The sequence below is a fragment of the Hermetia illucens genome, chromosome 5 (genome assembly GCF_905115235.1).
Source record: "Hermetia illucens chromosome 5, iHerIll2.2.curated.20191125, whole genome shotgun sequence".
Classification (NCBI taxonomy): domain Eukaryota; kingdom Metazoa; phylum Arthropoda; class Insecta; order Diptera; family Stratiomyidae; genus Hermetia; species Hermetia illucens.
The window spans coordinates 73,310,274-73,337,698 of record NC_051853.1 but is presented as its reverse complement, the minus strand read 5'-3'; the positions used below and the strand labels follow the sequence as shown (position 1 = coordinate 73,337,698).

At 39.7% G+C, this 27,425-nt stretch overlaps 1 protein-coding gene across 2 annotated transcripts in view; it reads right to left on the bottom strand.

Annotated features, from left to right (window-relative positions):
• LOC119657389 (RYamide receptor-like) overlaps positions 1 to 27,216 on the bottom strand; it is a 290,267-nt gene extending 263,051 nt beyond the window's left edge. For both annotated transcript variants that reach the window (XM_038064274.1, XM_038064275.1), the window contains exons 1-2: positions 26,420 to 27,216; positions 6,593 to 6,706 (exon numbers count right to left, since the gene is read on the bottom strand). In XM_038064274.1, coding sequence (XP_037920202.1) covers positions 6,593 to 6,706; positions 26,420 to 26,991 — 686 coding nt within the window. In that variant the 5' untranslated portion in view covers positions 26,992 to 27,216. The remainder of the gene's footprint in view (positions 1 to 6,592; positions 6,707 to 26,419) is intronic.
• Positions 27,217 to 27,425: the final 209 nt, after the last annotated feature.

Here is a 27,425-nt window from a genome sequence, read left to right as displayed (position 1 = left end):
CGGGTGAATTTACGTTGCACATTTTCAAGGGCAAGACAATCACAGTTGCGAGTGGGTGACCAGATCACGGAGCAATACTCGAGGGTATTCCTCACAAGGGAATTGAAGAGAGCTAAGGAGGGTTGGATGGAATCAAAATCAGAGGAGGAGCGAAAAATAAAGCCTGACAATTTGCTGCTCGATTGATGACATCGAGGCAATGGGTGTCAAAGCGGAGCTTCTTTCACTATGTGTTGGCCAAAGTGGGCGGACAACCAGTCGCTGATATATCTTTCCAGGATTTTGGAACAGGAGGAGAGGAGGGAAATGGGACGGTAATTCTCGGCAAGCGAACGATCGCCACTTTTGTGAATGGGGATAATGAGAGCCTCTTTCCACAAGCTGGGAAAATGATTCTCTTCAAGGCTTTTGTTGAAAATAAGAGATAGGGGAAGGGAGATGGACTTACCAGTTTTGATCAAAAAGAGGTTTGGAAGACCATCGTAGCCAGGTCCGACCTTGGCATCAAGTTCGCCAATGAGGTATTCGACAAGGATAGGAGTAAGAAGGGGAATGGTAGGCGATGCGGGGCAGGCTACATCTACTATCGGGAGGGATTCGGAGGAAGGAGGAGGAACATAGACTGACGAAAAGTAGCGGCAGAGTAAATCACAAGATCGTTGGGGGGAGTTAGCTGAGAAGCCAGAGAATTTAATGGACGGAGGGGATAACTGGGCGGGGCAGCGGGAGGTGCGAATGTGGGACCAAAAAGGTTTCAGATTTCCGCGCTTTAGTGAGTCTTCTACGCTGGACAAATATTCGTGTCTGGACTTACGTATTAAAGATTTGACCGAGGAACGAAGGGATTTGAAAAAAACTAAGTCAGCAACGTTTCTAGAAGACAGGAACTTCTTTCTCGTAGTCTGTTTTTGACGTAGTTTTTTGTGAATTTCAGTGGTGAACCAGACGCGTAAGCACTTAGGAGAGGAGGGAACGTAACAAGGAAGAAGATCAGATAAAATGGTATTGAAAGTGTTGAGTGCTTGGTCACATGTAAATGGAGAGAGCAGGCGGACCCAGTTGATTGACGCCAGGGCTGAGTTCAGAGTTTTGAATGCTAAGCACATGTCATGAAAGACAATGAATGCCGCCTCCCAGTAGTGGGAACGAAGTTGAAACGCGGATCAGCGACATTGAATTGTGATTTGAAAACCTCTTTACTCCGCCCGGACCAAGCTTACAATCAAGGTAAGTGGTGAACTCGATTCAAACAAACTGAACTTACTAAAGCGAAGCCGAAAGCTAAAGAACAACGGCCTTTAGATCGAGCATCTTTAGCGATTTATATATATGTCTCTTAACGATCATCTGTTCATCGAAATCGCAACTAGGACCATTTGCCCCTTTGTATTTTTTATGTTTGCTTCATGTTTTTACAGAGGTCTACCGCCCTATATGGTTTTGAGAGCTGGCCGATTATAAAGGGCCATGAACAGCGCTTTACGGTAATGGAGACGAGCGTTATGATCCCAATTGGAATGAAGACATTCGCCATCAATATGGGGTTGCATCCATCGTGCAAAAATTGCCAGAGGGGCATCTTCCTTAGTGTCTAATTTGCGCTGAAAAGAACTCACTTGACAAGATTGGTCTGATCATCGGAGTCAATGGGAACGACCACAAGGCTAGCAATGTTGGCTTGGTCGTTTCGCCGAGTGAAATGGGCATCCGAATAAGACAAGCCGACCCCGCTTCCAGACAGGACAAAGGCTGAAGAAAAAGAGGATGACGGCAAAAATCAGAAATCTATCAAATTTACATGCCTCGATATGGCAGAACTTATAGAGTAGTTTGCCTTTTGTAGCCACAGGGAACTTTTATGTAACCTGTTCCAGTGTCAGATTGAACAGTTTCTTTTAAAGGCATCCGTCCGCTGTTTTAATTCTGGCCCGTACTGTTGTGTGAGACATTCCAATTCTGCCAATTCCCCCGTCAAACATTATATAGTAAATTTTTGGCGAATTCTGCCATATGCCTGTTTGAAGTCAACGAATATTTGATGGACGTCGATGCTGAATTCTCAGCATTTTTTTAGCGCTAGTTTTACCGCAAATCGTCTTTTCGCCGTACGGTCTAATTCTCTGTAATTGTTGACAGGGCATATCGTGCTTTTTGACCACAATTCTTGTAGGTTCTGGTAAATGAGTTGTATGATACGGGTTGAGGAGTTCTTTGGAATAGTACACCCATCTCTCTCTTGCTTCATTTCTCCAATGTTTGTCTGGTTTTTACTTTTCCAAACGATAATTTTGGATATCCACACCTCAGGCGCTTCGCACATGTAAGCTTGTCTTATGTTATTGGTCGTCAATTTTTTTCAATTCCTCGTCAAAATTTTTTCATTTCATTTGCTTTAATATTTAATTAGCTACTTGTCGGAAATATTCGTAACTATTACGGTTTGTCTCATTTTTCTCGTCAGGCGCTTTGTAGAATTTAGGTTATAACAGGTATCATCTATAGGCTTCTCCATGAGATATAAGGGAGTGGAACCTAATCATGCTTCCAGTTTTGCCATCAATTCTTCCGCTATTAAATAAATAATGCTTGCTTTAAAGTCCCTATCGACGATGAAAGTGAATCCAAACTTACGTTTCTATGGAAGCGTCCCACTTTTGAGAATTTTGTGCGGCCTCCTATCGGTTATCTCGTAACCATTCTAAATCGCTTTCTAAGCTGCTAGAAGCCCGAGCTTGTAATTTTGTGCTTGATGGCTTGTTTAAGTAAGTTTCAGGACCCAAGGGTGATCACCCATCCATTTGCGCGGTCGTTTCCGTGGTATCAATCCCGTCCGAGGCTGTTCGTCCTGTTTTTGTACATGATGTATGATTTTTTAGTGGATAAGCGGTTGTAAACCCATCACGCCGCACTCTCAACCAACAAGCCCAGGTCAATTGCATTAGGCATTATGCTGATATTGATGAGTTATTTTAACTAAGCTGGGCGACTATTTCTATTTTTTTTCCCACTTTCCCCGATCATGTGTTTTTTACTAACGACAGTACTAAGGACGTTACCTCATACTCTTCTAATTTATCTGGGCTTGAGGCCAGCATGCTATTTACATAAGGTAGCGGAGTACACAAGGTACGCTAGCCTGATACAATTTTGTACGGAGAACTTAGTCGGCGCACAGGCCATTTACCCGCAGACCTCTTGGCTATAAGACGGTAGTAGGTAGGTTAAACATTAAGGAAGGGGGGGTACCTACATTGGTGACCACTCCATGCAGGACACTTTTATAAAAGGATGGTCACTGACAGTTAACGGCAACCATATTATAAGACACACAAGAGACAAACTTCAACGAGAAGGTCGGTTCCTGAAAATATGCGACAACAAATCAATGCCAGAGGTGACAGGCATAATTTGGTGTAGATACAAAAAGTATAGAGCACCAAATGATGGACTGGAAGAGGTATAATAACACCATATATATCATGCTATCAACAGTCCATATTAACGAGACAAATGATAACTGAACAGATATTCTCCCTGCTATAGCCGATGGAAAAGTTTTGGAATCGAATTAGAAATTGTACAAACTTTCTATCGACTTCTGGGCTATCTATAGAAACACAACGACGAACCCGGCAACGACAAAAGCGAAACGATTTCGGCATTATCTCATGGAACGTTCGCTCCCTGTACAGAGATGAAGCTGCTGAGTAGCTTGCCGATACCCGGACCCAATATAGGGCTGATGTAACAGCGTTACAAGAGATGCGTTAGACAAGTATGGGTTTCCTGAAGAAGATTCGCTACACCATATATTATAGTGGCCAGCCAGTAGACCATGAGCTCGGAGTAGGTTTCTTAGTCAGCCAAAAAATTAAACCTCCTGTTAACGGCTTTGAAAACATAAGCGAACGGCTATGCACTCTGTAGTTGCGAGGCAAGTTTAGAAATATAAGCCTCATTAACGCTCACGCCCCTACAGAGGAGACTGCAGAGTCGGAGAAGGATACCTTTTACGGGGCAGTTGAGCGGACCCTCGAAGCCTGTTCCAAGTATGATATCAAAATCATACTTGGGGATTTTAACAGCCAAGTAGAGACGGAGCGTGTATTCAGGCGATACACAGCTTACATCAAAGTACAAATGATAACGGACTGCGGATCATTCAATTAGCAGTGTCACACGAAATGGTTGTTAGAAGTACCTGTTTTCCGCGGAAAGCGGTCCACAAACATACGTCGGCCTCTCCAGGCGGGACCACTTTCAACCAAATTGACCACGTCTTGGTCGAACGCCACCACCTTTCAACCTTGATGAATGTCAGAACACCTATATAGACTCAGATCAATATTTTGTTGGCATCCGCTTCGAACTCGAATAACAACACCACTTGGAATCCCCTCTGACAATCACGTGAGAGTTGACACTGAAGCCCTCCACAACACAGCCCTCCGTAACACCTCTAAGAGAGAAATGGATGCCGCAATAACCGCAGTCAACAGAGATCCTGGAGATGAAGCATCAACAAATGATCTTCACAATCACCTGAAGAACGGCCAAAAGCATACTTGGCCCCAGCCGCAAAAAGAGTCAGAATGGCTGGTTTGACGATGAATGTAAGCTAGCTACGGAACGGAAGAATGTTGCATGCCGAGGAATGTTGCATTCTCAAAAAACGCGGGCACGCGCGGATACTTATCATAAACTCCGGTGAGTGGAGAAGCGATTTCACAGGCAGAAAAAGGAAGCCTGGGAGAACCAACAGATCCGTGAACTCGAAAAGTACAGGGAGCAACCACACCAGGCGCGGAAGTCTTACCAACAAGTCAGCGGGATGAAGCCTTACACACCTCGATGTTCACACAGCCGAAACAAAGAGGGAAATCTAATTTCCGATAGAATGGGCATATTGGAACGATGGGTTGAGTACTTTGATGAACTACTGAACAACCAGAACATCGGTGAGTTGGAGGCCCCGCCAAGACGACGGACAAATACTACCACCAACAAGTATAGAAGAAACATTCCGTGCAATTCATCGGCTTAAAAATAATAAGTCGACAGGAGCTGATGGAATTACAGCTGAATCGGTTAAATATGAAGTGGTTCATCAACTTGTGCTCAAGCTGTGGGACAGCGAATCAATGCCTACATAAAAAGGAGGATATCGCACAGTGCAGCAATTATAGAGGTATCACGTTGCTGAGTACCATCTATAAGATATTATCCGCTATCTTGCTAGGCCTAATAAACCAATACACCCAGAACACCATTGGCCCATACCAAAGAGGTTTCACTCCAGGCAAATCAACAACAGATCAGATTGACCAAACCTGGGTTCTTAGCAAGAAAACTTGCGAACTCTTGGCCGCGTTCGAGAGAAGAATCCTCCGAAAAATGTTTGGCCCCCACATGAGGATGGACGATTCCATAGCCTACATAATGACGAAATCTATGAGCGACCTTCAAGTTGTGGATAAAATCCGGCTCAATAAGTTACGGTGGGCGGGCCACTTAATCCGTATCGGTGAGGATGATCCAGCCCGGAAATTCTATAAGGGCAATATCTATGGTAGAAAACACAGGCAAGGCAGACCCTGCCTAAGATGGAACGATGGCGTAGGTCAAGACGCCAGACAGCTTTTAGGGATATCGAATTGGTGGACCTCGGCGCAAAACCGGGATGTCGAGAGTCAAGTTTGCCAGAAGCACGGTTGAAATCGAGGATATAACCACCAATTAATGTTAAAAGTAGCGCGCTGTGCTGTTCATTTTGGCTTACAGCAACCATTACGTAGAAAGTCCACCTGACCACAGTTCTCTACATTGGAATCAATCCAAATAAGCACGTGATGATAGCAGTAAATATACCGTAATATAATAACATTCATTACATCGTTTCCATTTCCATATTAATCGGACGTAAAGCGTGAATGTAATTATACCAAGTTATTAAATTTTCCGGACAAATATAATCTAATCGCTAATAGTCAACTTTACAGCCCTTAAATGTTGGGATAAAATCCAAACTGGCTTAAAAGAGAAAACCATTAAAGTCGTGAACAATCTCATCTCACTTAATTTAAACAGCGTAAAAATCTAAATCAGAAACAACAATTAAACAAAAGTTCCATTACAGTATTTTAATATGCTGGGAGGAGGGGATTATAAAGTTTGTTCATTAATTACCTACCTTGATTGCTCGTAAAGCCAATGAAAAGTTATCAAGCATTCACAAACAAACTGCTCCATTTCAAAAACATTGTCAGACTGCGTCGCTTCCAACCACAAATTGTAGACTAATTAACAATTCAAATTTGCAAGCTATTCGTGAAACTTAAAATACGCCCGAAGATTATGCATATTCAAAGGGCGCGTAACCGCCAAAAGAGCAAGTTAAATTAATTATCATAATGGAATGAAATTGCTCGTAGCTTACAGATAATAAGAAATCAGGAATAAGGAAATTGCAAACGGGACTAAGGCGTACGCTGGACGATAGCTCTTGCCGTGGTTGTGCTATGCGTTCTTGGTAGAGGCAATTTTGCTTTTTGCAAGGACACGGTTTTCTAATTAAACGAAAAGGGTAACTTACCGTCCACATGTTTCGTGCCATGGCCCCGGCTGTTCAAGCTTAGAAACTATCGGGATTGGAACGGCTGTTATGAGAGCTATTGCCCACACTACTCCTATCGTCACTTTGGCGTATCTGAAAAGGAAAATTTATGGAATTCTATCAAATTTACCACTAATTGCAAAAATAGATGATTTTAACGTTTCCTCGGACGAAAAACAGAAAATTGAAAACTACCTGTGTCTTTTGCCTTTATGGTTATGCAAAGTGATTTATTAAACATTCAAACAAAGTTTTTCAAAAAGTACTTATATATATGAAATTTAGATATACATATGTGTATTTGAAAGGAAAAAACCATTAGCTTAAGTACTGAGGAAGAGAGTAAGTAGCTTTCGAAATACGTATTTACTAACTATTAAAATATATTGTAGTAGCAGCAAGCTACCTAGTTTTATTTTCATTTAGATCACATGCCAGTAAAAAACTACTCTCGAAAAGCATAACCTCTTTCAGGTGATTTGATAGTGGTCAATTGTCGAAGAAATCTCTATCTTTGGAGGGGGATTTACACTGTTTACCCCTAAAGACTTCTCAAATCTAAAATTTACCGCAATGTCGTCCGTCCTGTCGCTCTTTATGGTTCTGAGTGTTGGCCGGCAATAAAAAACAACGAACGGCCTCTTGCGGTAATGGAAACAAAGATGTTGCGTTGGACTAGTGGCGCAACATGGTTTAATCACATCCGAAATGAGGATACCCACAATCGATATGGGGTTGCACCGACCGTGGAAAAACTTCAAGAGAGACATCTTCGATGGTATGGTCACCTAATTCGCACAGACGGGAGGGAATTCATTTGCCAAGATTGGTCTGAACATTCAAGTCGACGGTAAACGACCGAAAGGCCGGCCGAAAAAACGGTTGATAGGCTGGGCGAGGATTTCAAAGCCTCGCGATTGCATCCAGATCAGGCATTTGAAAGAACCAAATGGCGACATAGATCACGACGAGCCATCGCCGCTTGTGAGCGAGCTGAACGCTGCAGAAAAGGAACACCACAAAAGAACTCCTTGATTGCGCGCTCGCTTTAACTTCTCTGATCAACAAAACACCAAACGAATCGTGAATTCTGAAACTTGTTATGAGAAGGGTCCACAGACGCCGTGGGCAATGTGAATATGTGGGAAAACTTTTCATACAAGTACTCAACACCACACACTTGAATACAAGAACGCAACTTAACATAGTCAAGCTTACTAGCCGTGATTTTCGGTTTTTCAAATAAGTTTCACTAGCCCTAGATATTCTCTGCAATATGTGTTGAACATCCTGGAATCGTTGAGTAATCTGTAAATCATAGCCGGTAGTGCATTTGTCTCTCTTTCTTAATATGAGACTTACTGACAAATACTGCCCCTGCAAGCTTCGAAAGCTTCGAAAGCTTGCAGCTGCACATTAACAATGCTTCTTAGTTGTCGGAAAAACTATCAAAATTCTAAGTGTTCAGCAAACTATTGTGGATTGGAAGAGTGGAGTGCACCGTCAGATAGAGAAGTTTGGTTTAGTTGATATTATTTTTTAGTCCTCTCTCTTTGTTTCTTCTCCCGACGCCTCTCCATCCTCTCTCGGGAGCACTAAAGCCATTTGACTAAGGTACATTTCTGCGCAAGGAGGTAAGCAAGTCATACCAACCAATGATGTTTCAGGAAATTCAAATTTCATAACTTCACTGATTTATTTGCTTACACAGCTAGGGAAATAGGTATTTCATAAAGCACGTGGCAAATTGCTATGTCGATATATCGATGATGCGATGACGAATGTGGAAACCGAGGACTCTTCTTCCTTTATTGTAAAAGCATTTACAAATTCTTCTCAATATGGGTGGTTTTAATATGCGCAAATGGACATCCAAGAGTCATCAAGAGTCATGGAGCAGATCTCAGAAGAAGATCGAGGGACAACATATCCACTACGTGTAAACCTAGTTGATATAATAAAGATTTGAATTTTTCTTTTCTTTTTTTCGAATTAGAGTAGGAGAAAGCGTTTACACACGGAGTATTGAACTCCCGCAACGATACGTCGTCGGACTACCAACTAAACAGCTGCCTGTCTTCAGAAAACTAGCAAGGACCCACTTGATCCATTACTTCCGGCTTTCCCATCTTAGGAAGCTTTCAAATCAAGAAATTCCTATCACCAACGGGACCGGAGAGGAGGAAGAAAGCTATTCATTCAGCTAACCCCTTGCCATGCGGTCCCTTCGAGCTCTATCTTCTTTGGGACAAGAAGAACTCGAACATAATCCGCAACACAACTCAATCTGCCAGCGTTTCTTAGAGTTCTCTGAAAATATTATCTACAGAGAGCGCCCTTATGTCTGCATAAAGTTACTGACGAAAGCCATCCTACTTTTCAAAGGAGAAAAAGGTGTGCTCGGTGTCGTCCGCCACTTCATTGCGGAACACACAATCAGGGGATTGTGCCTTCCAAATCTTGTGCTGGAAGACTTAAATACCTACTTAAAAGATGGGCAAGGAAGTAATCAATTTGACCATGCGTTCAGTTTATGGATCTAAATTGTCGATGAGCTGCGCAGTCCACCTTGCCTCTTGGCTCATTTTACCAAAAGAGTTGCCACTCGGTAAGTGTGCGTTGACGTTCTTCACGGGCAATCACTTCTCTTAAATATTCAATATTCGACTCAAACTGCAGCCCTGTCCGCTGCTGCTTTGGTTGGCTCGAAAACCGTGGTTTTGACTCGATTATGAGCTCGCCAAGCGATAATGGTCGCGAAGTTGTGACTCTTTAGCCAGGGTAACTACTACGTTTTTCCCAGTGCAAGACTGAACCACTAGCATATATTCATTCGTTTACCATTCGCAACAATATCCTAAGTCTGCTTTGCGCCTGCTCGACAGTATGTCTGGCCACAAATGCCGCACTATTAACTGCATAAACCAACAGGTGCAATTCTTCGGCCATGACACATCGTAGCAGACTATCGCAAGAAACGTTCTAGAGATTCGGCCATATGATGGATCCCTGGACTACCCCGACTTGACCTCCATCCTCCTTTGACCCTCTAGCGTCTCCTAGAGTAGGGAGCGGCTTTTCAGAAAATCCCCCAATATCCGCAAGAGATAGCTTGGCACGTAGAAAGTATTGTCTAGTGTGCCTAGAAATGTCCTCCTTCAGGCAATAGCTGAACGCCCCAAACAGCACATCTGGTCGTTTGCGAGGCACCAGTTTGCAAACTTCAGAGTTCAACCAACTTCCGCTAGGATATCATCAGGATCTCGCGCCATCTTGCTCATGGTGAGAACTTGTTTTCACGGGCTCCGCCATACGGGATATCTGCTCGTACAATACAGGCAATCGGGTCGGTACCAAGTATGCAGGGTTTCCGTAGGTTGGCAATTTTCGCCGTCCACCATTACATAGAAGTCACGGCTGGAGCCCCTCCGCAGCATGGAAGCTTTACAAGCTGTCGTTATCAGGTTCATTACTGAATTTACAGCAGTGTTAAAAGCACCGCTACCACTCCTCGAAGTGGCCTCAAGTGCGACTATTTCTACTCCAAAGGCTTCACCAATTACCCGATTCTCACTCTCGCGACGTTCCATGTGAAGGCGTAGCACCGAGTTGGTGCACGCCAACAGATAGTGCACTTGCCGAGAAGTCTTCAAGAACTCACCATCCACCCACGACAGTGCTGGAGATTCCGACGCGAAGGTTATGTTACGGAAGCCTCCTTCGCCGTCTGGCGCCGGAACGTTTACATGGATTCGGTGTTTAAAACTGCATGCCCAATTCTCGCCACCATTTCCGGGATCAAAGGGTAGTATAGGTCCCATGGCGAAACGTGGATTGGTACCCACGATGGAGCATAAAACCTTTGAAATGCCTGCTGAACCAACACCAACAGCTCTACTACCAAACCCTATCTCCACCTCCACGTGGTGACCGCTAGGAGCTTTTTTGTAACGAAAAGCTGCAGACGGAGAAGGATGAAGGCGAGTCTCCCGCGCCTAAAAACGGGACAAACTGTACCAACTGGTCCTCCAGGTTGGGGGTTGGGTAGGGCTGACAACCCTACATGGAAAACCGATGTTACGGAGCCACGAAAGGAGCCTCGGACAGGATGGAATTTACAACAACGAACCCGGCAACGACAACGGATTAACGATTTGCGCATTTTCTCATGGAACGTGCGCTCCCTGTACAGAGATAAAGCTGATGAGCAGCTAGCCGATACCCTGTCTCAATATAGGGCTGATATAACAGCGCTACAAGAGATGCGATAGACAGGGACCGGTTTCCTGGAGAAGAGCCGCTACACCATATATTATAGCGGTCATCCGGTAAACCATGTGCTCGACGGTCGACTACACTTCCACTCGGTTCATGCCCAAATAAACCTGGTCAGGACTTGTGCTTCTGATTGGGCTTCTTTCGGGAACATGAACTCTGCGCACCACTTTGTTAGGTTTTCTCTTCATTTGGCCGTTCCAGTGTCAAATCGTGTGTTTCGCCCCTCGAAGCCTCTTTCGATGGCCGCTGTAGTGAGCAACACATCTTCATGCTACGCTTTGGCGTAGCAGCAATTCCTCCTTCCCTGATATTTCATCGACTTTGTCCGTTTTATAATTTTTATTAGTACAAATTACACCACCGTAATAGTCGTAATAGTCAGGAACGGAAGTACCGCCGGGGATAAAGCACCTACCTCAGCTCCCTGAAGTCTGGCCCACTTACTCGGGCACCTCGGGGGCGTCACTCCCCGTATCGTGAGCGACCTGTTAAAGATTGCTGATGACACCTGAGGGTACTACCGCTGTTTACCTTATGACTTATCAGTAAGCGTACAATTTCTTGGAGAAGATTCACAAAAGACACAATTTTTTGTCAATGCAAATTATGCGAGGTAAGGCAGCTTAATACCACTAAACCCAGAGTAGCTTACTAATAATGTTAACAAAACCGAGACAATATTATGCGGAGCGCTTCAAATATTATATAACTCATGCAAAGCAATGATGTTTCTTTCATGGTAATATGTTCGATATGTTTGATATGTTACATAGTTATTCATGATAGTATGATGACTAGCAAATATCCCGGGGGTTAATTCTGATCAACAGTTTTATTGCAAGATTTCTGACAACGAAGCCTCAAAATCGATGAACACACTTACATCACCGAACTCAGCACGTTGCGATTCTACGAAGATGCGAACAGTTCTACCCCCGCTTCTAGCTGGAGCCCCCATGCAGAAAAAGCTTCATGATAACGTTGCCGAGAATGAAGGTCCCTTCATTTAATGGGGTTCATCCAGCAACGAGTTACGATACTTGGAGCTCCATCAAACACTGATTGCCATGTGCACAAAAAGGTAAAATCAAACAAGTAAAAATCAGTCACCGCACAAGCAGTACCTATCTTGACGAGGGATGATCGGTGGTGTTTGAAATGTAAAACTACTCAGAGATTGTTTGAGTGCAATAGAATGAAGTAATCGATATAGATTTTGAAGGGTCACTACGAAAGTTGTGGAAGACTGAAAAACCTCTTCTAAATAGAACATTGTTAGCTCAGGGCAAAGAGCCCGAAACTTCGAACTCGCAGGTAATACATCGATTAACAACAAGTGCTTATTTTGTGATACTACCATTTAGATCCAATGCAAATTCGTCGACCGAATTCGGCGATTCTGGATGAAGTTCATACATTTGGTTCAGGTAACCACAGCATCGTTTAGCACGGAATCCAGATTTTAACGGTTTACCAAATTAAGCGGTTATAAAAAAGCATATTTACAAGTGAGTTGCGCGTAAGTTCTAGGGACAATCGTCACGAAGCCAACCATTCGGAAAAACATACTAAAGTCACTAATACGATGAAGTCACCATCAATATGTACTGACAGCAAATATCATTGAAATGGCATATCCGGGTATATGAAGCAGATCGTGTATAAAAAAAACTTCTCCGAATCAATAAGAACGAACTCAATCAGCATTATTAGTAAAATACGGCTACCTATCACACGAAAAGCGTAATATTCTTGGCTTCTAGAACATTGGATCAGAACATTGGACAGTTGAACGAAAAACCCAACCTCCTCGGAACATTGCCTTACGGTAAACCTGAAAGCACTGGGAATTCAGTGGCTCCCAGCACAGATGAATTGCTATAAATGTAGACTATAACCAGGAGTGGCGAAATTATACAAAATGTACCGCATCGGTCCAAGTTGCTATACTGTTTTATTTAATGAATTGCCACTATCAGAGGAGTTATCTATGCTCTGCAAGAAACTTGGTGCTGTGGTGACGAAAGCTGTGGCATTTCCCATTTAATAGTGGGAATAGTGAGAGGCAAATCCACTTTATTCTCGTAAGACGCCGACATTTAATCATCATCCCTGACAACAACACCGAGACCATCGTCTACTCATTGCCACACGGCGGCAAAAGAGGCCTATGCAACTCTCAGTTTTCCTAAAATTCAGCCTGGTAAACGATTCATTAATCGAGATACTTGGTTATATCCGAATGAAATTCTGCCAAAAAAATGCCTCTATTATAATTTTCTCACCTACTAAATACTGGCCAATTGACAAATTTAGAAGAACGGCAATCAGCAATCAAAGAAAATAATCGCTATTGTCCTAGCAGCTCACTACAAAGATCTTGACCAGAAACTGTATAGCCGGATCGGAGCGGAAGATCTATATTAACTTGACAAAAGCTGACATTGACGCACACAGAATGTCGAACACTTCTGCGGCATTACTGATAAGAGGGGTTGATTCTTTACTAACCGATGACCCGCTACGGACAGATGGTGGTAATACTTTGAACAGATTTCAACCGAAGAACTTAGTCAACATCATCATCAACGCAACATTACCCAATTCGTAGTAAACCAAGCTGAGTTTGCTAAGAACAGCGGAACGAATGACCTAACTTACAATATGCAGCTACTCAAAGGGAAACACCGTGGGAAACATTGCCTGTGCGCCACATCAACTAATCTGGTGTGTTTTATGACAACACTAATAGTCAAAGGAATTTGTGCGCTGGATTAAATTCTGGATTAAAATTGCTCCGTGCTTTTCATCACCGTGGCTGTTCATCAACGGAACGTCCGCTCGGGCCTAGTCTTTCTTGATGTCATAGACGCTGCCATGAAAAACACACAATGTCCAACGACCTAAACAGACATACACCAATAAAACGGGCACTATCACGATCGATGTATTAATGAACGTTTCAAATCCAAAATATGATATATCACAATGTCGTCGCCTTCTACGGTTTAAAGTACTGGCCGTCCGCCAAATACAATGAATGCCGGCTCGCCATAATAGAGATAAATATGTTGCGCTGAATCAGTACCTTTACCCGCTACGATCATCTTCGAAATAAAAACATCCCCGATCCATTTAGGGTTGCACCAATCGAAGAAAAATTGGGAGAAAGTCGCCTTCGATGCTATGCTTATATAATCCACGGTAACGGAAGCTCGCATGCTAAAATTACCCTAAAATTCCTACTTTGAGGAAGGAAAACGAAGCAAAGATCTCCCGAAGTAACGATCGGTCGATAGGCTAGATGGCAACTTGATAGCCTGTAGGTTGGCCAAGCCTGTGGTCAAAAACAGTTGTGAATCTAGTCTGAATAAGTCAACACCACTACCGAGCGGGATAAAGGCTAAGGGAGGAAAAGAAGAATCAATTGATAAATGGGAACAAATTGTTAACTATACTGCTCTAAGTTGTACTGCCCAAAGTTCTTTTAGTAGTACCGCCACTCATCTACTTGCTGCTCTTATCGCTTTGGCATGAAAAGGATCTAGCTAATTAATTGTCAACGCCTACACAACATTAGCATATATAAAAAGAATCAAGGGCAATGTGCTATGGTTGATTTCTCTTTAAAAAATGCATGTTTGTGATCACTCTTCATTGATGAATCCTTATCTTGCATAAAATTGCCCACACCACTTAATTTTTAACAGTATCGTTTGATTTCATCCTATTTTTCACACCATCGTCCTAGTAAAATAGGACCCTCAATTATGAAATTATGAAAGAAAAATTCTTGTAGCCTCCAAATGACTTTAAAGCATTTGTGATACTTATTTTGAAGGCTAGCAGATTCTGTTCACCTTTTCAAAAGCTTTTTTATCTGATTCTATAGAAATTTTAAGAAGAGTTTTATTAGTTTTATAAATTAAAATTTTTATTCATGTCAAAGTATTGAAATTACAGAGAGTGACTATTTTTAATTAGATCCTTTTTAGGTTAACCCATTCATTGGTGATCAGCCAGAAATAATGGACAGGCGGAAATACACATAGCAAGGAAACTTTACCTCAATTGAAATATCTTGTCATTCAAATTTACACAAAATCAGTATCAATTTGCATATGAAGCATTTTCATCGCTCCCGAATTTCAAAAAGGGATGACAAGTTCCCACTCAATGGCAACAGCTTTCCCTTAAATCCAATCTACTGATGAAGGCTACGTGTTTCATTAAAAGCTCTCGCCAGCTTGCTTAGTAAACTGTTCGGAAAAGTAATTACTTGTTACGCAATTTCATAGACTTTTCACTCGCAGGTTCTACATCAAAGCAAGCACGACTCCTGATTCATAGGAGTAAGGCTAAACGGGAAGCGAGAAAATTGTTCCTGGAACCATTGGAAATTTTTTGCCGCAATTTGATGCAATTACTTGTCGTTTACTTTCATTCATAATATGGAAGATGAATTTGCTCTAGAGCATGTTTTTGATCTGGGAGAAGCCGGGAAAATGTCTTTGAATCTAATGATGAGAGAAAAAAACCTTGCAATGGCTCTGAGCCAATTTGATGGACTCAAGACCAAGATTGGTAGCGATCACTAGTGTATAGAGTGACCTTGTATTAAATAAGAATTACGTCAATGGAAGTCCTCCCTTGCTATTGTTAAAAATTGGTTGCCGATTACTATCATTCGAAAAAGCCACATTCTGTTGTAGGGGCTTTATTCATTGCATACAATGAACTAATAAATAGTAGAAAAGAAGCGCACCTTGACTCAAACGCTAAGTTAAATTATGCAATGGCTTTCAGTACCTCTGTTAGAAAAGTCATGCATAAATGAGATAGATAAAGTCAACGAAAAAATGTAGTTGAAAGCATAGGTAATGTCAATAAAGCTGCTAATGTGATTGCATGATGGATATAGTTGAGTAGCGACCAGGATAATTGTTGAGCAGACCTACGAATATGTCAAGTATATCCATTTAACCATACAATTGCGACCAATCTGTTACGAATATGGATATTCGCGTGCAAAGACCATCCATGTTAGCTATGGACAATCGCAAACGCAGAGCTGTTCCGAAAGCAGAAAAGGTGGTGAAAGTTGACCCTACGCATCTGCCATCACCTCAGGGAAGTTCCACTGAAGTGATATGGTGGCGATGGCTTGCACTTAGATACTGGCCGACCCGTACACAGACCTTTCACTAGTTTTCTTTTTGTGGAAGGCCGTCAAGCTCTCAATTTCGTTGCTCTGGATTCCAATTCCAATTGTCATGAATCTCTGTGTTTGTATTGTGTTAGTTCAGTCGCTATGAGCTTATCAATTCCTTTCCCTCCTCTTCTTCTTCTTTTTCTTCAGCCTTTTTCCCGTTCACAAGCGGGGTTGGTGATCGGTTCGGTTTTGCCATTTGGCTCTATGGAATGCCTGATCTGGGTGTAATCTTCAGGCTTTTAAATCCACTTCCAGCGTATCAAGCCACCGTTGTTTCGGCCTGCCGAGTGAATTGTCGTTAGGACGAACCACATAACCATACCGTCGAAGACGCCTCTCTAGCAACTTTTCCACGATCGGTGCAACTCTATAACGATCGCGGATATCCTCATTTCCGCAACCGTTATGGGGTTGCACTGATCGTGGAAAAGTTATTTATTCATTTACTAGTTTATTATTAAATAAGTAATGGTAATACTAATTTCGACAGAGGTATAGTAATACCTGTGTGTAAGACCTAGTGTCTTACAAACTAAGTTATTATTTATAAACTAAAAAAATACAAAATTTCATTTACTAATAGACTACATTCAAAAATAAAAATTTCAAATTCTTATATATTTTCTATAATCCAGGATTTCATTTAAATCTTTCTATACTTTTTGTTGAAATTCTCCTTAAATACTTTATATTCATTAGGAAACTTATTAAATATTTTAATTGCAATAATACAACAATTTTTACTGCTAATAATTTTAAAAATTTTTAGTAATAAATGGCTTTTATTTCTAGTTCTACTTGTTGATACTTCATAGCTTATTTTAAGTTCATTATAGTGGTGTAAAATTGCTCTTAAATAAAACAGTTGTTCCAGATTTAGTGGATACGCACATTGTACGAAATTACATTTGTTTATAATTTTTACTAATTTATTCTGAAGCCGTTGTAGCAAATTTGGATTATTTGAATACGCTCCACCCCAAGCAATTATTCAATAGCCTATAATACTTTGAAAGATAGCACAATACAGTACCAGAAGAGTTTTTTTCCATAAATTTATATATTGTCTAAAAAACGAAAATAAGATATTTGGTTTTATTGATTATATATTCACTGTGCTTATTCCATTTCAAGTTGGAATCATTTATAATTCCTAGGTATTTACAGTTTTAACCTTGTTTAGTGATTGGTCTTTAATTTTTATTTCAATATCAGTAAGTACTCTAGTAGAACACTTTCCGTAGTTATTTTTCTTAATAGATTATTTACATATAGAATGAAAAGTAATGAACCTAATATAGTACCTTGCCGCCCTCCAGTTTTAATTTCTTTATAATCACTAAATATACTTTCTACTTTTACTCTCTGCTGTCTATTTGTTGGAGAACTACTTAGTAGTTTAAGTGCATTATCTCTTATTCCCTATATTATTTTATCTAATAATATTTCATGGTTGATAGTTTCAAACGCTTTCGCTAAATCAAGGAAAGTTACTATAACTGGTTTACTTTTGTCCAAACAATTATATAGAACATTTGCAATGTAGCTAAGGCATCTTTGGTTCCTACTCCTTTAATGAAACCAAATTGTTTTTTAGACAATATATTAAGGTTTCTTTTAGAAATTTCAAGATTCTATCATAAATGAGTTTTTTCGAATATCTTTGCAATATTAGAAATTAAAAGGTCGCCCTGTAGTTTTTAGTTTTGCTGCCATCATTGGTTTTAAAAATTGACACTACTTTGGCTTTTTCAAAACAATTAGCCAGACAGAAACTTTTACATATAGATTAAAAATGTTTGCTGTAGGTTCCGCTATACATGCAAAGATAGTTGATAGATAGAATGCTCTCGAATGTATATCATTAATCCCACCAACTTTATCTTTTAGATTATCACTTATATGTTTAATTTCATCTTTAGATGTCGGATTAAAGGAAATACTATATTGATTTGTAAATGGTCTTTTAACAACATCATTCGCATTATCAATTTCTACACCATCATCACTTATTAGGCAATCAATTCCTTTACAGTTTCTCCTTTTTGCTCAATTTTTGGTTAATAATACTCCATAACTTTTTATTATTATTACTATTTCGTTGTATTATATCTTTATCGTATTTTATCTTTGCAATTGCAACCACCTTATCTAATATTTGGCATGTTTTCTATATTCATTCTTTAAGTTCTAATTACTTGGGTTTAATTTCCAGATTTTACTTGTTATCCATTATTTTCTAGGTGTATTCTTAGAATTATATTTAATATTAGTCTTTTTGTATCTGGAATTGAAGACGCAATATTTAATTTCATTTATTTATTAATAATTCAATTCAGAAATCCATTCCATTTTCTTTTATTTACAATTATTCTTAGCTTTTTATAATTAATACTATATCAAGTTTTATCGGCTCCCTTATCAATTCGTTCTTTAATTGCACCAAGGAGAGCATAATGATCTGAAAAAACAGTACTTACCCTAATACATTCAAAGGGAAGGATATCAGTTTTAACAAAACTATTATCAATGCAAAACCCTCCATTTGCATTATCAGAAGATCTTGTAATATCTTGACAACAGGGGATGTAACCTGTTACCAAAAGATTATATAGATGTTCCTGACTTATCAGATTTCATTCTGATAAATCAATGTTGAAATCTCCAATAATAAAATGATTTGTACTGTTTTGACAACTAATCAAATACTCTTTTAGGTAGTATATAAATTTACTTTTGGATAGATCATGTGATCTATACAAACCACAGATTTCAACATAAATGTTATTGCACAGTTCAAATTTAGAAAAAAATATTTAATCCCCATATTCCCATTTTTTGTAGTCTCTTTTAAATTTTCTTTGATATATAATAATAAGTTGACGATTTTAACTTGAACCAGGCTATTATTATAAAAAGTTTTATAATCGGGTACTTGGTAGTAATTATAGAATTCTAAATTCGAGAACATACTAAAATTGTTGGTTTATTTTTTAATCTTTCAAAGAAGATTTGCAAATTTATAATAATTCGAATTTAACCTTCTAACGTGTACATATAAAATTAAACTATCGTGCTCATTTAAATTTTCATTACAAGATAATAAGTCAGAAAAAATAATTTTCTTTTTAAGGTTTTGTGTAAACACAAAACCTTATTAAAATCGGTTTACTGTCTGTCTGTCTGTCTGTCCGTCTGTCTGTCTGTCTGTCTGTCTGTCTGTCTGTCTGTCTGTCCGTCACACGCATTTTTCTCGGAGACGGTTGTAGCGATTGACACTAAATTTGGTAGAAAGGTGGGAACTGTGAACGCTCACGCATACAGTGAGTTACATCCTTTTACGTTGAATTTAAGGGGGGGTCCCCATACATGCAAAAGGAGGGTGTAAATTTTTTTTTCATCAAATATAGTCATGTGGGGTATCAAATGAAAGGTCTCGATTAGTACTTTTCGAAGCTGGTCTTAGTTTTGACAATTGTTGGAAAGGTGGGGAGTGCGGGGGGTTGAAAGTGCTCATTCCTTTAAGGGGGCCATTCTCAGAAACTACCAAACCAAAAAATCTGAAAAAAATCAGGGGGCTGCCACTATATGGTGCCTGGGCTCCAAAATACCTTCCATAATGATATCTGTACAAATAAAGTTAATAATAGTATATTACCATAATTTTTAATAATTGACTGCAAAACCCCCTTTAAGTTCATGCTAGCACGACAAAATTTCACAACAATATAGAGTATAACATAGAGCATGATCTTGCCAAGTTTGGTGGAAATCCCATTATTACTAACAAAGTTATAATACGTCAAAGTTCTGGCTTCTTGGCAAATTCAAGACTATGAATGTCAATATCATGCGATAGTGGATATTCTCACATAATATATGGATATATTACGTGCTACGTACTAAGAAATACACAAAACCTTTCGTACCTGAAGCGTCCAGCTTCCGGTTTCCCGACTTGTTTAATATTCCATTATCTTCGCCCAGAAAACTATTCATTTCTTACTTCTATTGATTGAGTTTCTTGAGTTTCTTGAACTGTTCTTAGATGCCAGTGAATTATATTGTTGTTATGAAGGTTTAGAAATTGCCGATGTATCTTGATAAAATTGGCATCATTGGATAATCAGTCGATTCTACACTTCCTCTTACTTAGTTTATTTTTCAGAAATTGACATAGTCAGTTGTCACATGTACCATATCAAATTTTTGAAGCCCTTATTATGGTAAATGCAGTTTGCCCATTGGCTCAGAGTATTATTGCATTATCTTATCTTACTTCTTCTGGCACATTTTAGGCGCACGGAATCATTATTACATTGTACACCATTAAACCCAAATCTGCCATAATTGAAACATGGTCTAGCATTAATAATGTCATACGCTTCACAACTTTGATACCCAATGAAGACTCTAGAACAATTTTCTTTAATATTTTTATATAATTCAAATGACACTTTAATTATAGCACTGAGCCAACCTTAATTATTGGAATACATATGTAATACTTGGCATTTTTCACTTAAAACGTAAAAAAATATGTCTAAATCTCGCATTGTTTTATCAAAATTTGCTTTTTGTCAATCCCAACTATTTGTAATTTACTTTTTAATAGTTTTTCTTTTTCTATTTTGTAGTTTTTTAATAATTTACTTTGAAGCACCTTTTCTGCCTTTATAATATTTTTTCTTTCTTTTCTTCATTGAGGCAATGTAATATTAACTCATCCTTTTGCTTGTTATGTGCATTTGTTTAGTTTCAATAGATTTTTTTTTAATAAGACAAAGATTCACAGATTCGTTCAAATTACTCTTATCTTCAATATTTTTCTGTTCAATAATAATTTTAGGTAATTTTTAGGTTATGGTGTAGAAAATCTAAAAGTTTCTGAAAAGGTCTTAATTGGTTGCTGACTATTACTCTTTTCTTTTGCAATAATGTCTTTTAAGATCAGCTAAGCTTATCCATGAGTTCAGTATTTAACTGCACAATAATATCATAAAATCTCCCTTTTCAAACTTTCATCCACTGTTTTATTTGGATCTTTTCTTGTTTCATTAGCAAGGTCACTTAAAATCTGTTGTTTGATTTCGTCTGCCTTTTAATTTTTTGTAGGTGCAATCGTCGTGTTATTAAGAACCACGTTTTCCTTTTTTGAGGTTGAGTCGAAATGAGGATATTCGGGACAAATTACAAACGAACGGCTTATCAAAATTGGATCACTTAGACTCTTAAAATCACTAAGATAATAATTATTATCCCAAATTAAACAAATGACTGCCGTAACTTTCTGTTTATGATGACATTTCAAAGTTTTTGCACCATCCTTATCCGGAGGCACTCGATCCCGACGATATTGATTGGGGCTCTCCATAGATCAGCGTAGTAGACCAGAGACATTCCAAATTCTTCACAAACAAAATTAAACAATACTTTTTGCAACACTAGAAGTTTGCACTTCCAAAAGTATATTTTCTCATAAATTGTTGTCTAACTTGTTTCACGTCTAGATAACTGTACACAGTGGATATTAAATAACCATTTTTACTTTCGATTATTTGAAATTCTTTTATATTCTTTCTACTTTGCCGGAATGAAGGGCTAATGTGACAAGGATTAGCTAGAATAATTATGTCAATCTCTGACATATTTTTTCTAGCTATGTTCTACCTCCATGCCATTTCTTCGTTCTGGAGCTTTTCAATATCGAATCGGATAAGGGTGTAAGCCTGCTACTCTCATTACTTACTATCCAACTTCGATATATTGCTCTGACGAGACACTTGTCATGATCCGCACCGCAGTATAAACCTAGATCAAGGATGCTAAATGCAGCTTCTTTTTAATGAGGATATAATTAATCCCATCTCACCGTCCAGCCCATCGCTTTATTTGGTAGATCCGGTGATAGGGGAAGCGGCATGATATTACCATTGCCAGCTACAAGCGAATTCTATGAGCGTACTTCCAGACTATGACCTCCAGTATCTCCACGATGGTGCAGTACTTTTTCGATATTTGAAGTGGGTGAGTACTATCTTCATGTCATTTTAATACTGACCAAAGCGACTATAGAATTCATATTTTAATGAGTCGTCTTTGTCATTCGTTGGAGCATGCTTATTGACTAGCCAAACGTTGAAAATTTTCGTTGTCACTCGAAGCGCAGCAATTCATTTTTTGATTGACCTGAAATCTGCATTGTTGGCAACATAATTCTAGTGGATGACAGCAACTATGATGCATTCTCGCATTTATACCTTTTTTGCATTCAAAAATTTAGTACCCTCGTGGACCATTTAGATACCTCACTGCTTAATGCTTTCATTTCCTGGTCCATTCAGATATTTTTCCTATACATTTCGACCTATTCGAAATGCAAAAGCTTCCCATGGATCAACTTAAGTTCTTTTCTACTAAAAGTACTAGAAAGACTAGTGGATCGGTTCATTCCTAAGTGGCCCCTTCACCATAAGCAACACGCCCTCCAGAAAAGCAAATCCACGGAGATAGCACACCGTGAACTCACGGCAAAAATTGAAACGGCGATGCCCGAAAAAGAATACGCCTTAGGCACATTCATGGACATTGAAGGTACCTTCAATTATGACTCATTGGCAGTAAATTGTAAAGCGGCAAGACAGCATGGAATCGAACCGGTCGCAATCAGTCGGATCCTTCAAATGCTAGAGTTAAGAAAAATCCACAAATTGGTCGGTTAGAAGTCTATTGAAGCAGGAAGTCTTAGGGGCTGGCCACAGAGACATCTTCTCTGCCCTCTGCTACGGCTCCTTTTAATGATACATGGTGGACAAAAAGTTTTTGCGCAAGTATTCGCGAAGGATCTGGCCGTAATAATTACCGAAAAGTTTGCGGACACAGTATGTGACCCCTTGAATGCAACTCTGCATGAAATCCACAGTTGGTGCCTCCACACTAGACTAGGCTGGACTAGTTATGTTCACCAGGAACGTTAGGCGGGGCAGTTATACGTTATCCACTTTAGCCAGCTCATAAACTGCCAAATATTTAAGAGTGCATTTCGACCCCAAGCTAAGGTCGAAGCACTATATTCAGGAACAATATCAGAAATCCTGCAGATAGTTCTAATGCTGTAGGACTCCGATAGGTAAGACCTTGGAAATTTCACTGCAACAGATTCATAAGATGTATACATCCATGATAAAACCCAACTTTGCTAACGGCAGGAAGCTTCTAATGTAAATTCAGAGGCTCGGTTTCTTAAGTATCACTGGAGCAATGAGTACTGTGCAGTACGACTACTGCGGCATTCGAAGCTATCCTAAATCTACCCCCCGTTCCTTTGGAGGCGAAATGGAAAGCCAACGACGCATATAAGCTGGATACCATTGGAGAGTGAAAAAATGATCAATTATTCGATCATGCGTTCGTTTGGAAATTCTTAGACAAACATCCGGTAGCTCGGATGCCGGTCAATCATATGGTTTCCAGATTCGTCTTTGAAAAAATATACTCCGTCGTAAACACCAAAGGCGAACGATGAGCGATAAATGGCCACGAGTCTTTTCAGAATATAGATTAAATAATCTTTTCCGAAGGGTCAGTCACAGAAGACGGATCGGGCTCAGAGGCGTTCTCGGGTAATTCGATTATGGAACTAGCCCGACCCTTCGGAAAAATGACGGCTATATTACAGGCGAAGATAAATGCCACTTCATTAGCAACTGAAGAATGTCTGCGACCATGGACAATGGAGGGATGGCACCACTTGAATCTGTTCCGAAAGTCTGGCTGCATTATCAGTGCTTAACAGCAACAACATATCAAGAGAGTTGGTGTGGAATTGTCATCAGGTGGTCCCTTCAGTTTTTCTTCATTGAAAAATCTGCACACTCTCTGCCTCTGGAGAATGTTCTCAGTTTCGCTAAAGCCTGAGAAAGCAGAAGCTGGGATGATATTGAATAGGCGATTTACTGGGATAGTACAATGGTTCTAACAATGGCCTGAGTGCTTGGAGCTGTGGCATCCCCCAGTAATCTAAATTTACCAATGAATTCAATGAGTGCTCAAAGATAGTCCCGGAATGTACGTTCTAAGTTCCAACCCCATAGTCCATTTTCAGTCGTTATAGTCATTATTGTAGGGCTAATTTTCAGGATCAAAGACGATTTTATACCGGAAACTGGTTTCCAGCCTGTACCTCCAATTTGGAATATCAGTCGTTTCATCTCTGTTTTGACAGCGCCGAGATTTCATCGTTGATCGTCTGCCGCTTAACATTCTCCGAATTTTGCCAGCTTGGGAGCCAGAATAGAGTTTGTTATTAGGACTTTAAATACTAAATTAGTCTGTCTTACATTGCAGTGCCGAATCTACAAACCCTTGAGATACATTTCAGTGAATCTGGAACAATGGCGCACAAGTGTGGCTGACACCCTTTGCGACGTTCAGGTATCAATTTCGACCCTATGGTACATACTGTACCCTATTTGTAGCTAAGAGAAGAAGGGTCAGGATCAGATCACCATCCAGTGTACAAAGCCACTGTTGCTTCGGCAGCCATTTGATCTTTTCCCATCATTTTCGATATTCACACCAATCTTGGCAAGTGAATCTTTGTTAGCGCGAATAAGATGACCATGCCATCAAGCACACCTCTCTGGCAATTATTCTACGATCGATGCAACCCCATATCGATCGGAACTATTCTCTTTTCGAACGAGATCATGAGAGTAAAATTGAGATTTTCAAAGAAAAGAAGGCTTGTAACCATTGGATTTTGGCAGCACATAAAGAAAGTGAAAGCGTAAATGAAGAATTCGAGAAAAATTACTAAAATCAAAAATTACTAGCAAAACACAGTAGGATATGGTTATCAAAACAATATCAACGACCAACACGTTCTAAAATAAGTAAGTAAAATTGAAAAGCTTGATGCATGGATACCAAAGTTTTCCCATCAGCAGGTGTTGCTAATTTTAGGAAGGATTTCCTCTAAAGCATCTGAGAATGACGAATGAGAGGAAATATTGCTCCACACCACCGGTGCTCCCATAATAATTCCGACCATTGAGTTCTTAGAGGACTAGGTCCACTAGAAGAGCAGCCTCCGTAAGCTCCTTTGGTTTATTTAGCGACATTTTTCATAAAGATTCAGTTTGAAGCAGTCCAACTCATTGTTAGTATCATTTAGATACAGATACATATGCATATACCTTTTAAATGTGATTTTCTCCGAAAAGAGAAGGATTTAAAATTGTATTGCATGAGAGATTTCTACAAATTAACATTTTGTATTTGATGAGTCGACCGCAGCAGGACAAATAGCGACCATACTTAAACACTGGTAACGTGGACCTGAACTAGGAACACGTGGCATAGTCCTAAATAGGGATTTAGGAACCACAAGTACAATTAACATCTTCCGTTTTTTGCTCATTTTTAATTCTTTTTGTCATTTTTGGCTTGTCTTCCTGCAAATTTCGCCTGGAGATAATATTGTACGTATAAAAGGTACAATGAAAAAATATCCTAAACAAACGTACCACTCAACTATATGTACATACGTACGTATACATAAAAAGTATCTTGAGATAGTAAGAAAAAGCACCTTCAGACTGTGTGTCACTAACCGTAAGTTATTGCTCAATGCGGGAGAAAATAGAATTATGCCTTCCTTTCTTCCTTTTAATAGGTAATTTATCCTTCTAGGAATAACAGATATCAAAGTTGGTAATTTGTGATGGACACTAGTTAACGGGTTAAGTGGAATAATGTGGCTCTTCTATTACCGTAAATAGTTGTTATCTTTTGCTTTTTATGAGCTGCGAACGCAATCGTATTGTCGTGTGATACGACTTTCAGGAAAAATTTCAAGTTACCTCGGAACCTGACCATGGTCAGATATACTTACAGAAATAATAGATACACAAATATTCTGTATCCAAAGCTTTATGGGCCCGGCGAGAGAGGTTACAAAAATAACCTGGCCTTGACGTTGTGCTCTGTGAGTTTTTCATAACGAGTCCTTCCACGCCATATATAGATAGATATAACTGCCCGACGGGCGTCTGAAAATTTATGTACTGTAGCACTCATCCTTTTTTCCACTTGGTATACTAACTAAAGTGATAATCGCTTTGTGCTGCTGCAGAACCAAAAGTTTGTTATTTTAATACAAGTCCTGCATACGTCGTAGCTTCTGAGTTTGCAGCTTATACAATATTTACACTGATGAATTAATATTGTAATGCCTGCTGGCATTCAGGTGGCAAACAGGAGGAAAGCACATAAAATCATCTGCATATTCATGAAGGGAAATCAATACAACTCACCTCTTTGTGATCCTTGGCTTAAGCGGCCACATGATGGCAATATACCTATCCACACTAATGGCTACTAGGGTGTACGCACTAACAAGCACCGAAACCGCTTGTGAATAATTAACGAGATGGCACAAGGTCGCTCCGAAGGGCCAATAGCTCAAAATGAAGATGGACACGAATGAAAAGGGGATGCAAAACACAGACATCAGGATATCACCAATCGCGAGATTCGCTATGAAATAGTTTGTCACCGTTCGCATACGCGGCGTAGATTGCACAATGTAACACACTATACCGTTGCCAATAAAGGCGAACACGAAAATCGCGATATAAAGGACGTACACTAGCGTTTTAAAGTAAGCACTTGAAAGCGGGTCGCCATCGTTCGTGTACTCACTCTCATCACAGTAATCGGCCACCGTCAGGGAGTAATTAGTTCCATTGAAATGTCCTTCATCCAGTCCCGATGGGAGATTGAAGTCTGTCCAATTCGAAGAAGCTATGGCGTATTGGTCGCTGCCGTGGGAATGATTCGAATAGTTCATGTAAATATCTTTATTCCAACCTTTTTTCACATCCATTCCTACAGCGATGTTGGTTTTTGCAAGTCCTTTTTGGGATTTTGAATCATATTAAGTGGTCAATCCTTTCGTGTCACGCAACTCAAAGTTAGTTCAAGGTGGACAACGTTCCTGTTGACTTTACATAGCCACAGAGCTTACGTCCTTTTGAGATTTTCATGTAATCGCCACGAAATCCCACAGTAACATGTTTTCTGATGATAATTGGTAGTTTCCACGTGAAGTTAAGTCTGCAAAGTGAAGTATTCAAATATTTTTAATATTTTTACGATTTTGGCTTACATAAAATTTATTTAACTTTTGGAAAGCAAGAAAATCTTAACACAATTATTAGTTAGTTACTGAAGTAAATACTTGCAAACCAACTGTTTGAGAAATTAGAATTTAATGAATATATACCAAATAGGCTGCCTGGTCCGATTCTGCTTCATGCT